The 12,538-nt window shown below is 50.3% G+C and overlaps 1 protein-coding gene across 1 annotated transcript; it reads left to right on the plus strand.

Annotated features, from left to right (window-relative positions):
- Positions 1-764: 764 nt before the first annotated feature.
- On the plus strand, positions 765-8,704 carry LOC122365351. The gene is made up of 2 exons (XM_043336496.1): positions 765-1,403; positions 1,695-8,704. The coding sequence occupies exon 2, from the start codon at positions 2,233-2,235 to the stop codon at positions 7,819-7,821; it is 5,589 nt and encodes a 1,862-aa protein (XP_043192431.1). The 5' UTR covers positions 765-1,403; positions 1,695-2,232; the 3' UTR covers positions 7,822-8,704.
- Positions 8,705-12,538: the final 3,834 nt, after the last annotated feature.

Here is a 12,538-nt window from a genome sequence, read left to right on the forward strand (position 1 = left end):
ATTAAACCCGGCAGGCGGTGGGCCTCCCGGCCACATTCCAAACGGTGCGGGGGGGGGGTCATTTTTTGCCCCCCCCCCGTATCTCCGAAACTACTGGACGGATCCATAAATTTCAAACGGCGTTCGATAGCCCTGTCAACTTTGTTGAGGGAAACTAAATTTTATTGACTTCGAGGTCACCGATGACGTCACAGGTCAGGTCAAAGATAAAATGTTTCACCGTTCACGGGGCTTCTAGGGAAAGCGCTATAACATCGAGTAAAACGCACTTTGTCGAAAATCAGCGATAGGGCGTCAGTTGGCTAGTACATATGTTGCTGTAGAGGTCATCGATAATGCCAGGTCAGGTCACAGGTCAGGTCACCAAGGGTCAGCACATGAACCCAACTTTACTAAGGTTGTGTGACGCATGTTTTATGGCCAATTTTTCATTTCCAACTCAATGGTGTTGGTGATAAGACCATCAGGTACGGTTTAGCGTTAGGCGGCACGGGCGGACATCGATAGCAGCGCCTCTATCGGTCACTAGGGAAAGCTGGGCTGTAGGCGACGAAATACGGGCTGAGTTGTCACAAGTTAAATAGGTTTATAGACATCCGTCTTGTGAAAAAGTTGAACTTTTGCCTTCAATATTTCTACAGGCAATTTTAGAAGTGCCTTCACATAGATTACAAAACCGTTTAAATTATTTTATTCACTTCAAGCCTTCCCTATTGTTCTTGATGATGCGGGAACTATTTCTAATTAGTGTTTCTAGCTTAGTAAAAGAACATATTGTGCAAACGATGAAAAAAAGCATTATTGGAAGATTTTAAATGCAATTTTCTGTAACAAATAATGGTAAATTCTCTACACATCAAGGAAAAGGTGCATGTTAACTGATTGTTAGTGCGCCTGTGAGCCGCGCGCCTGTGTGACGGTGACGGAGGAGTCATGCGTCTGCAGCGACACCTGCGCCTTACGGTCTGCGCGGTGCGGTGGAGTTTCCCAGACAGCCGCGAGATGGAGCAGCCTGCCCCTTCCTGAGCCGTTCCCGTCCCCCCACGCTGGCTTCGCGCGGTAGCTTTATTGGCCGTGTCTCAGACGGCGCGAACAGCTGATCGATACTTTTGCCCATCTCTGTCGCGGGCGGTACTTGTTCGTTGCGTACGATATATGTGTTATCTTTTTGTGTTGTGTTTCGCGGGATGAGTTTATACGGGGATATTTTTCTGTTATTCCGCATGTTATTTGTTTTACGGATGAGTATGGCATGCTCATGTGTTAATGTTTATGTCCGCGTGTCTGCAGTACTTGCGGGTTCCCGTGACTGGCGGGCTCTAAGTCAGCCGCCATACTCAGTCTTTTTCATGGTGTACTCCGTCGAGAATGGAGGCATGGCGCCTGAGTGGACGAAATCGTTGGTAAGAACTGAACATTATGATTTATTGCTTTATTGCTTTTAGATTATCGCGCTCTTGAATTTGTTCTATTTTTCCGTATCATTTATTCAATGTTTTTGCCTTTGCAGAAACCGCTAGATGCATCGTTGTATACCGTGCCTACCTGCGCTAGTGCCAGTTTGAGTTGCCACGCTGCTTCATATGCTGCACCTACGCATCAGTATTCGCTAGTCGACCGCATCGTGACGAATACAAGCAACGCTCTGGCTGCGGTGTTCTGCGCGTAACAACGCTCGTCAATCTACGGCTCAGGCGACAATAGTTTCAACGATCGTCTTCATCATCGTCTTCCGGGGGCATCAGCATGTCTGCTTGCTGATTCCGTCGCTACCGGCCGACGCATGACCGCTGCAGACGCGATTGCCTGCCGCCGTGGGGACTGGATCCAGGACGGAGGTTCCAGCAGCCTAATGTCCCTGCGGTGGCGGAGGTTCGCGTCTGCTGGCTGGCACCTACTGGGTGGACGCCACTGCTACTGATGGTGGGTGCTGCTGCTCCTGATGGCAGGGAAAGAGGTCTGACCAGTGATCTTTTCTGTTTGTTAAGACTTTTGAGGCATGCATGGAACAGGTGCAATGATGTGGTGTGTTTGAACCATATGAGGCTGACATTCGTGTAGCTATTCTCGGTGCTAGTTTGACATGTGTTTAGCTTAAGGTTGAAGTGTTCATTCATAACTTATCGTGCCGGCAACCCTATCCTTCTGACCTGCCCAACCTGACCCACATGACCCCCTCACTTGACGTTGACCTCGCTTGACCTTGCTTGACCGTGCGTGTCAACGATAACCATGGACCTTGACAAGTTGACAAAGGAGGAGCTGGTCGGGGAGTTGACTAGGCGTGGAGAAGATGTGCGGGGAAGAAAGCCAGTCCTGTTGGAGAGGTTGAGAGAGCTGTTGAAGGAAGAAGAGTTCCAGAGTCAGGGAGCTAGGAAGCAGGCCAAGGAAGAGACGGATAAGCTGCATGAAGAGTGTGAGCCGAAGAAAGCCGATGATGGGAAGAGTGTGAAGTCGGGATCATCAAGATCTGGAGGTGGAAGTGCTGCAAGTTCTAAGCCTGCCTCCAGTGTCCGAACATCGGTCAGCATCGTCTCTGCCAGGGCTTTGGAGAGAGCGAGGCTGGCTGGGCTGTCTGCCAAGAAGGAAGCCCTGAAGAAGAGGCACCAGATTGAAGAAGAAGAAGCTGCATTGAGAAAGAAGAGAGAAGAGCTGGAGATCCAGGCGGAGATAGACGAGAGTGAAGCCAAGGAGAAGGTCCTGGAGGAGATGCTGAAGGTGGAGCATGCGACAAGAGCTGCAAGTATGTGGTTGCAAGGGGCTGCTGCCGCTGACACAGTCCAGCCACAGGAAGCTGCGGTGACAAGAGCTCTGCAAGATGCCGCAGCTCAGCAAGATGCCGCAGCTCAGCAAGATGCTACATCTCCAGCTGCATCTCCACAGGAAGTGACACCAGAATCCGTTCTGCAAGACGAGCCAACACAGCAGCAAGTAGCTGGCGGGGCTCCGGCTCAACACAGCACTGACCTGCAGATGGTAAGGCGTCTCCACCTGCCATCACTTGACCTGACCACTTTCAGGGGTGACACTTCGAAGTTCAAGCCCTTCCTCAGGACCTTCGAGTCCAACATAGCAAGAAATGTGGACTGTGATGCTGAGAGGCTCCTGTACCTGCTTAAGTTCACCAAGGGAAAGCCACACGACCTCGTTCAGACCTGCGTTCATCTGCCTGAAGAGCAGGGCTATGCCCAAGCTGTCATGTTGCTCCGCCGCAGGTACGACTGTCAGGCTCAGACCGTAGCTAGTCTGGTGGACGAGATGCTAGCCCTACCCACCCTTAGAGCAGATGATGGAGACGGACTGGATGACTTTGGCATCTTCCTCAGGGGCTGCATGAACGCGCTTGAGAACCTGCCACACGGTGTGGGGTCTGTTGACTCGAAGACCATCCGGAGACTGCTGGAGAAGCTCCCGTATCACCTGACTGAGAGGTGGCGCCGGAAAGCTGATGCCATCGAACAGGAAGGGAGACGTCCAGCGAACTTCAGTGATCTTGTCCAATTCATCGAGACTGAAGCAAGGATTGCAACGAACCCCTCGTACGGACGACATGTGCTGTGCCCAGGAACAAGAACCAAGAAAGATGACACAAAGCTGAAGGTGCAGCCCTCAGGAAGGGTAATCGCTGGAAGAACTCTAGCAGGAAGTGTCCAGCCCATGGAGAATGCACAACCATCATGTCTCTTTTGCCAGGGAAAACACCAGATCGAAAACTGCAAGAAGTTCGAGTCCAGGACGCACGAGGAGAGGAGCAAGTTCGTGAAAGAGAAGGGCCTCTGCTTCGCCTGTCTTCAGCATGGCCACCGCTCCAGGTTCTGTAAGGAAAGGAGGACCTGTGAGCGGTGCAACAGAAGCCACCCAACTGTGCTCCATGAAGATAGGATAAGTCCAACACCAAGTGCTACAACAGGCCATCTGGCGCCCAGCGGGGCGGGAGGGGCCAAGCTCCAGGTGCTGAAGGTGATGGTGGGGCTAGACAAGGAGACTGTGGTAACTAACGCCTTTCTGGACAGCGGTAGCACACACTCGTTCATCTCAAAGCACCTGTTGCAGAAGATGAAGGTGACGCCGCAAAACAACTCATCACTGAGGGTGTGCACGATCAGGGGAGAGGCGGTGATGGACAGCTGTCTCGTTCCTGGTCTGGTCATCGGAAGCCTCGATGGGGACAACTGCATGGAGCTGCCGCCTCTGTATGTCCTGGACCACATCCCTGTGACGTCTGAAGACATTCCATCTGAAGAAGATGTGAGTAAATGGAAATACCTGCAAGATGCTGGAGTATTTCTGGAGACACTATCAGGTGACCAAGAGATTGGCCTCCTGATAGGAGGTAACGCGGCCAGTGTGATGGAGCCTGTGGAAGTGTGTCCGAGCCGAGATGGTGGTCCCTATGCTGTGAGAACGAGGTATGGTTGGGTGCTGAGTGGTGTCGGGAAGTTCACCAAGTCAGTCAGCATCAACCGCATCAAGATCGTGGACGCACTGGGCCCAGAAGAGCTGTTCGAGGACCGAGCCGACACAAGAAGAGGTCTGTCGGTTGAAGATGTAAGATGGTGCACACAGATGGAGACAGGCTGCAGACGAAGAGAAGGGAGATACGAGATCAAGCTGCCCTTCAGGGAGAGCAAGCCGCTTCTTGACAACAACCGTCAAGTTGCTCTCAAGAGGCTCAATCTTCTGAAGAGGGCCTTTGAGAAGGACCCGAAGTACGCTGAAGAGTACAAGGCTGTGATGGCAGACCTGCTGGAGAAGGGGTATGCGGAAGAGGCCCCAGACAACGATAAACCAGCATGCAAGTGGTACATCCCGCACTTCGGAGTTCGGCATCCGCAGAAAGAGAAGGTTCGGGTTGTGTTTGACTGCGCGAGCAAGTTCAACGGCGTGTCTCTCAATGACACTCTCTTGCAGGGACCTGACCTGACTAACCCACTGATTGACGTGCTCATCCGTTTCCGTGAACAGCCGTACGCCTTCACGGGGGACATCGAGGCCATGTTCATGCAGGTGTTGGTCCCCGAACATCAACGAGACTACCTGCGGTTCCTGTGGTGGCCACGAGGAGATGTCACCTGCACGCCCAGGGAATATCGCAATACAAGACATCTCTTCGGTGCTACGTCTTCACCGAGCTGCGCCAACCTGGCGCTGCACAGGACAGCTGAGGAGTTCGGTCAGAAGATGGAGGAGGCCAGAGACACCGTGAGACGGAACTTCTATGTGGATGACGTCCTGAAGTCTGTGGGAAGCGAAGGAGCCGCGGTCAAACTGGTCGGAGACCTCAAGGCGCTCTGCGCCGAGGGCGGCTTCAAGCTTACCAAGATCAGCAGTAACAGTGTCGGAGTCCTGAGATCTGTGCCCAGAGAAGAGAGGACAAAGAAAGTGAAAGAGCTCACGCCGGGGACAGACGCTCTTCCAGTGGAACGCGCCCTGGGAGTACTGTGGGACACTAACTCCGACATGTTCAGCTTCCAGGTAGACGTCAGCAAGTTGACGAAGAAGCCGAAGACGAAGAGGGGGATGTTGTCGGCTACGGCGTCCTGCTACGACCCGCTGGGACTGGTGACTCCATGCATCGTGAGAGCGAGGATCTTGCTCCAGGACCTGTTCCGGCTGAAAGTGGGCTGGGATGAGGAAGTGCCCAAAGCTACGAGAGAATCCTGGGAGCGATGGCTGCGAGACCTGCCGCAGTTGTCTCACTGTTTCTTCCCCAGGTGCGTTACGGCGGGAAGACTGGACGGGACGGTGGAGCTGCACCACTTCGCGGACGCGAGCGAGAGAGCCTATGGCGCCGTCTCCTATCTGCGTACCGTGACGCCGGAAGGACGCGCTCACTGCGCTCTGCTCGCCAGCAAAGCTCGACTGGCCCCCGTGAAAGCGCTCACGATCCCCCGACTCGAGTTGGCTGCTGCCAAGCTGGCGGTTGAGGCAGGACAAGAGCTGGTCCGCGCACTGGACACCCGAGTTGAACAGAACTACTGGACTGACAGTACGACAGTACTGAAGTACATCCGCAACACCAGGACACGGTTTCATGTATTCGTTTCGAATCGGCTCGCGGCTATTCATGACGGGTCGAGCGTCGAACAGTGGAGGTTTGTGCCCACAGGTCAGAACCCGGCGGATCTGGTCTCCCGGGGAGTGGACGCCCAAACGCTGATGGGCAGTAGCCTCTGGAGAGCTGGTCCTCAGTTCCTGAAGGGGCCGCCGGAGACGTGGCCGAGCGACCCAGAAGCTGGAGAAGGAGTCTCCGAGCACGATCCGGAGGTGAAGACATCTACATGCCTGAGCAGCGTCGAGGGCAATGCCGACGCCGTCAGGCCGATGAAGAGGCTAGTCAACCACTACTCGACTTGGAGACGGCTGACCAGGGCGGTGGCATGGATCCGCCGTGTGTTGCGGATGCTGAGGGACAAGAAACGTGGCGGCATCATGTCGTCGCCGGCCGAGCTCAGCGTACAGGAGATTGCAGACGCTGAGAAACTCATCATCTTGTCGGAGCAGGAAGCGAGCTTCCCGCAGGAGATGAAGGACCTGAGAGCGGGCAAGGAAGTTCGTCTGTCGAGCCCGCTCGCCCGCCTGGATCCCGGCCTCCAGGATGGCGTGCTGAGAGCTCGGGGTCGCCTGAGGAACTCCGCGCTGTGCGAGACTGCCAAGTGCCCAGCGATCCTTCCGAAGAAGGGGCGCGTCATTGATATGCTGATCGAGGACTTTCATCGCAGAGCCGGCCACGAAGGAAGACAGCACGTCATGGCTGACATCAGTAGGTCTTACTGGGTGCTGGGAGCTAACTCGGCCGTCAGGCGCGTGTTGAGCCGCTGCCTGAGCTGCCGCCGAAGGCAGAGACCGCCGGAGACTCAAAAGATGGCCGACCTTCCGGAGGATCGGGTTCGTGAAGGCGAGAAACCGTTCACCAGGACCGGTGTCGACTTTTTCGGCAACTTCTACGTCAAGAGGGGCAGGTCTCACGTCAAGAAGTATGGCGTAATCTTCACGTGCCTCGCAACGCGAGCGGTGCACATAGAGGTGGCGGAAAGCTTGTCAACTGACTCGTTCCTGTGCGCACTGCGCAGGTTTGTCGCTCGCCGAGGCGACGTACGCACCTTGCGCTCTGACCGCGGTACAAATTTCACGGGCGCAGACCGAGAGCTCCGAAACGAAGTCGACAACCTGCAGAACGACAACAACCGGATCCAGAAAGTTGCCCTGGACATGAAGATCGACTGGAGGTTTAACCCGCCGCACGCATCGCACTTCGGCGGAGCCTGGGAAAGGCAGATTCGCACTATCCGCAAGATCCTGAACGCCATCCTGACCGAACAATCCATGACAGACGAGACGCTTCACACACTCCTGTGTGAGGTCGAATGTATAATTAACAACCGGCCTCTGACGCCGGTCAGTGCTGACCCCAGAGACGAGACTCCGCTCACACCTAACCACATCCTGCACCTCAAGTGTGTAACGCTTCCCAGCAGCAGCGCTACTACAGACTGCGACCTAGTCGGTCGCCGCCAATGGAGACGAGCCGCCTACTTGACGGAGCAATTCTGGCGCCGTTGGCGCAGGGAGTACCTGCCGTTGTTGCAGACGAGAGCAGGACGATCTACAAGAAGCACGACGAACATGAAGCCAGGGGACATCGTGCTCATGGTGGACGACGCCGTTCCTCGCGGAACCTGGCCGCTCGGACGCGTAGAGGCGGCGCCGGCGGCCGCGGACGGACGAGTTCGCACCGTGTGGGTCCGCGTCCGCGGCACGACTTATGCGCGACCCATCACCAAGGTGGTGAAGATTATCGGCGCTACCGAGGCCGAGTGAAGAAGGAAAGTTTAAGTTTGTTTTGACGGCGAAGTCAAAAAGGGGCGGGTGTTAGTGCGCCTGTGAGCCGCGCGCCTGTGTGCGCGTGACGGAGGAGTCATGCGTCTGCAGCGACACCTGCGCCTTACGGTCTGCGCGGTGCGGTGGAGTTTCCCAGACAGCCGCGAGATGGAGCAGCCTGCCCCTTCCTGAGCCGTTCCCGTCCCCCCACGCTGGCTTCGCGCGGTAGCTTTATTGGCCGTGTCTCAGACGGCGCGAACAGCTGATCGATACTTTTGCCCATCTCTGTCGCGGGCGGTACTTGTTCGTTGCGTACGATATATGTGTTATCTTTTTGTGTTGTGTTTCGCGGGATGAGTTTATACGGGGATATTTTTCTGTTATTCCGCATGTTATTTGTTTTACGGATGAGTATGGCATGCTCATGTGTTAATGTTTATGTCCGCGTGTCTGCAGTACTTGCGGGTTCCCGTGACTGGCGGGCTCTAAGTCAGCCGCCATACTCAGTCTTTTTCATGGTGTACTCCGTCGAGAATGGAGGCATGGCGCCTGAGTGGACGAAATCGTTGGTAAGAACTGAACATTATGATTTATTGCTTTATTGCTTTTAGATTATCGCGCTCTTGAATTTGTTCTATTTTTCCGTATCATTTATTCAATGTTTTTGCCTTTGCAGAAACCGCTAGATGCATCGTTGTATACCGTGCCTACCTGCGCTAGTGCCAGTTTGAGTTGCCACGCTGCTTCATATGCTGCACCTACGCATCAGTATTCGCTAGTCGACCGCATCGTGACGAATACAAGCAACGCTCTGGCTGCGGTGTTCTGCGCGTAACAACGCTCGTCAATCTACGGCTCAGGCGACAATACTGATAATTTAAAGTTCTTGGGGCCAGTTGGTTTCTTCTTTTCTTACGTCGCCCCAATGGCCGCGAATACACTTGTGATAACGCCTATCGGGTCACTTTCTGGTTGAGGTCAGGTCAAGGTCAAGTAAAAAAGGTCAAATTTCAAAGTTGATAATATTGCATAAAATCGATACTAATTCGATGCAGCTCGTCACGGGGAGTCTCATGGTGGTCTTTGTTTTGCGCTACGTGGTCGAGAATTGTTAAAATTGAGTTTGGAAAATTGACGTCATAAATTTTGAACAGGGTTTTCTCTATAACTTGGCCCAAAAAGAGGTGTCGATCTCAAATTTGGTATGTGTATAGAAGGCGGGGACTATCACATAGATTCCGTTTTTTTTTTCGAAATTCATTTTTTTATTTTTGGGCTAATATATTAAAAATACATTTTTTATTTTTGGAGTTCAAAAAAAAATCTGAGTTAGCAGCTAAGTAGCCCTGTTGATTCTACAGTCTACACCTTTTACATATCAGTCGGGGGAGGTTTGGTCAATGGTTGTCATTTTTAGCACGTGCTATTTTGTCACACGTGCCAAAAATGGCAACGATTCTGCTATTTTTGACAACAAGGAAGCCGATTTCACTTCTCAGCGAGGAAATCACGATTTTGGAAAGATAAGCACCGATTTTTGAAAAGAAGTGCTGACACCTGGTGCAAGAAGAAGAAGCCAGCTTTAACCTTCCAGGTGGTGGGGGGGGGGGGGGTGCATTTTCTTTCCCTCCCCTTTAGTTTTTTCGATATATCTCCAGAACCGCTGCGCCGATCGTCACCAAACTTTCAGTACCCTCCCATGAATAGCTATTGCACATTGTGACCATTTTTTTTACAAAGGCTATGATAGGTTGGCCACTAAGCTAATGACGTCAGAGTGACGTCATTTTTGACATTTTCGACCCAAAAAAAGGTTTCGCGGGAAGAGCTGTCAGGCCTACAGCTTTAGAGATACAGAAAATAATTCAGACATAAGAGGTGTAGAGTTAGGAGGGCTACAAAACTGCTTTCTTGGATTTTTGAAATTTTTGGATTTTGACCCCCAGAAATCAAATAATAGATTTTTTGAATATAATAGCTGAAAAAACCAAAAAGTTTTTTGAATTTCGAAAAACGGAATATATATGATATTCCCTACCGCGTTCTATCTACATAAAAAATTTGAGATCGATACCTCTTTTTTTGCAAGTTATAGCGAAAAAAACTGTTCAAAATTGATGACGTCAAATTTTCAAACACAATTTTTAGCAATTCTGGACCTCGTAGCGCAAAACGAAGACCACCATTAGACTCCCCGTGACGAGCTGCATCGAATCAATACCCATTTTATGCAAACTAACAACTTCAAAATTTGACCTTTTTTGACCTTAACCTTGACCTGACCTCCACCAGAAAGTGACCTAAACCGTACCTGATGGTCTTATAACCAACACAATTGAGTTGGAAATGAAAAATTGCCATAAAACATGCATCGCACAACATTAGTAAAGTTGGGTTCATGTGGTGACCCTTGGTGACCTGTACCGTGACCTGACCTGGTATGACCAGTGACCTCTAATAGCAACACATGTACTAGAAAACTGACGCCCTATCGCTGATTTTCGACAAAATGCGTTTTACTCGGTGTTATAGCGCTTTCCCTAGATGACCCGTGAACGGTGAAATATTTTATCTTTGACCTGACCTGTTACGTCATCGGTGACCCCGAGGTCAATGAATTTTTTCCGTTCGACAAATTTGACAGGGCTATCGAACACCGTTTGCATTTTCCGGATCCGTCCAGCAGTTTCGGAGATACGGGGGGGGGGCAAAAAATGCCCCCCCCCCCCCCACGGCGCGGAAGGTGGCCGGGAGGCCCACCGCCTGCCCGGCTAATATGCCCGTTGTTTGTATGGTAGTTTATTTTGTGGCCTGAAGTTGGAACTTAAAATTAAAGCATCCGAAAACCATCGATATTGATCGAAAACGTGATGTTGGTGAAAAAATAATAGGGATGTTAAGTTGAGAGGTCATTTTATCCAGATGCGGTGGTTTACTTCTCGAAATTATTTTTGCTAATTAAGGGCCGCGCATCATCCGTCATTACATGGTGGTCGTCATAAACAAAAATAATTTCAAGAAGTAAACCACCGCATCTGGATGAAATCGCCTCTTCTTTCAACTTAACATATGTTAAGTTGAAAGAAGAGGGCAATTCCACGACAAATCACCTATTTTTTTCCAATTGTTCACCATGACCTCTCCGATTTTGCTCAAATTTGGCATGCAAGTTGACCTATGGGTACTACTTCGTCCCAGTGAATTTTTAGTCTCTAGGTAATAGGGGTCATGAGATATGGGTCATGCAAATTTGAAGGTTTTCCGGAACATTGAAATATAAAGTATTTTTTTATCTCTGCAACGGCTCACCGGATCAAGAAAAGTTATGTACAAAAAAATAAGCGCATAGGCTGGTGCGTCTAGCAAAAATGTGAATGAAACCCCAAGTTTATTTTTTGACCTCGTGACCTTGTGACCTTTTCTTGACCCCGTGACCTTTCAAACTTGTTCTATTTAAAAAAAATCTGATTTGTTTCCATCAGATATGTCTTATTCATGCTCTCAATAGTGGTATGTGATTTGGTTGGTATATCGGACCCGTTGACCTCAAACTGAGGTCAACAATGTGGTTATGACCTGACATGAAAATGACATCTGCCGAGAACGTCGAGAATCATAGGCAATATGGGTGTCATATGAAAGCTAACTTCACGGAAAATACATTGGTGGTGTTTTTGAGTAGGTATGAGCCGGTTCAAGGTCACATTAGGTCAGTGACCTAACACAGCATTGTGTTCTTTGAAGGTGGCGTATTTTGTTTGTTTGCTAAGTCCAGCGATCAGCACACAATAAAAAGGAAACAAACATCATAAAAAACCGTCTGTCTTTATTCAAAAATCACAGATAAAATATATACACTCGCACAAAAACACACATGCATATGTTACGGGTCATATGCTAACTTGGGCAGTATGCAAACTACCCGGGCAGTATGCATACTACCCAACAGCCCGGGCAGTATGCATACCGCCCCGGTAGTATGCATACTACCCGACCCCTTGGGCAGTATGCATACCGCCCAAAAGCTTGGGCAGTTTGCATACTGCCCGCTTTCCGACTTAAAGTTGTTTAATCCATGTCCACGTTAAGAATATTAATGGCTCTCTAGATAACAAAAGATCGACCGAGAAGAATTTTTGTCTTCAAACTTGATTGATCGATCGTAGGATGGAATGAGGATTGGAATAAAGTGTTGAAATTACTTTTTCCCAAATCCATTGTTGAATAACCAGTGGCCAACAAGTCATTGTCATTGTGAAGCGTGAACTGAGTAAAATGAAATAACGACGACAAAATTTGACGTCATCAATTTTGAACAGTTCTTTTTTCGCTATAACTTTGCCAAAAAAGAGGAAACAATCACAAATTTGGTATGTTTGGATAGAAGGCGGTAGGGACTATCACATATTTTCCGTTTTTTCGAAATTCAAAAAAAAAACTTTAACCTTTTTTGGGTCGAAAATGGCAGAAATGACGTCACTCCGACGTCATTAGCGGCCAACCTATCGTAACCTTTGGAAAAAATTTGGTCACAATGTGTAATAGCTACGATCCCGGGAGGGTACTGAAAGTTTGGTGGCAATCGGCGCAGCGGAATTCTGGAGATATATCGAAAAAAAATTAAGGGGGGACAAAAAATGCCCCCCCCACCACCCGGAAGGTTAAAACGTTTGTCATTCACATATATACGCGAGTTATTGCATTAACAAGCCTCACG

Source organism: Amphibalanus amphitrite, unplaced genomic scaffold, assembly GCF_019059575.1.
Source record: "Amphibalanus amphitrite isolate SeventyFive unplaced genomic scaffold, NRLGWU_Aamphi_draft 000733F_arrow, whole genome shotgun sequence".
Taxonomy (NCBI): Eukaryota; Metazoa; Arthropoda; class Thecostraca; order Balanomorpha; family Balanidae; genus Amphibalanus; species Amphibalanus amphitrite.

Coding starts and splice junctions, on each gene's coding strand:
- LOC122365351 (XM_043336496.1), top strand. CDS start 2,233: ATGGACCTTGACAAGTTGACAAAGGAGGAGCTGGTCGGGGAGTTGACT.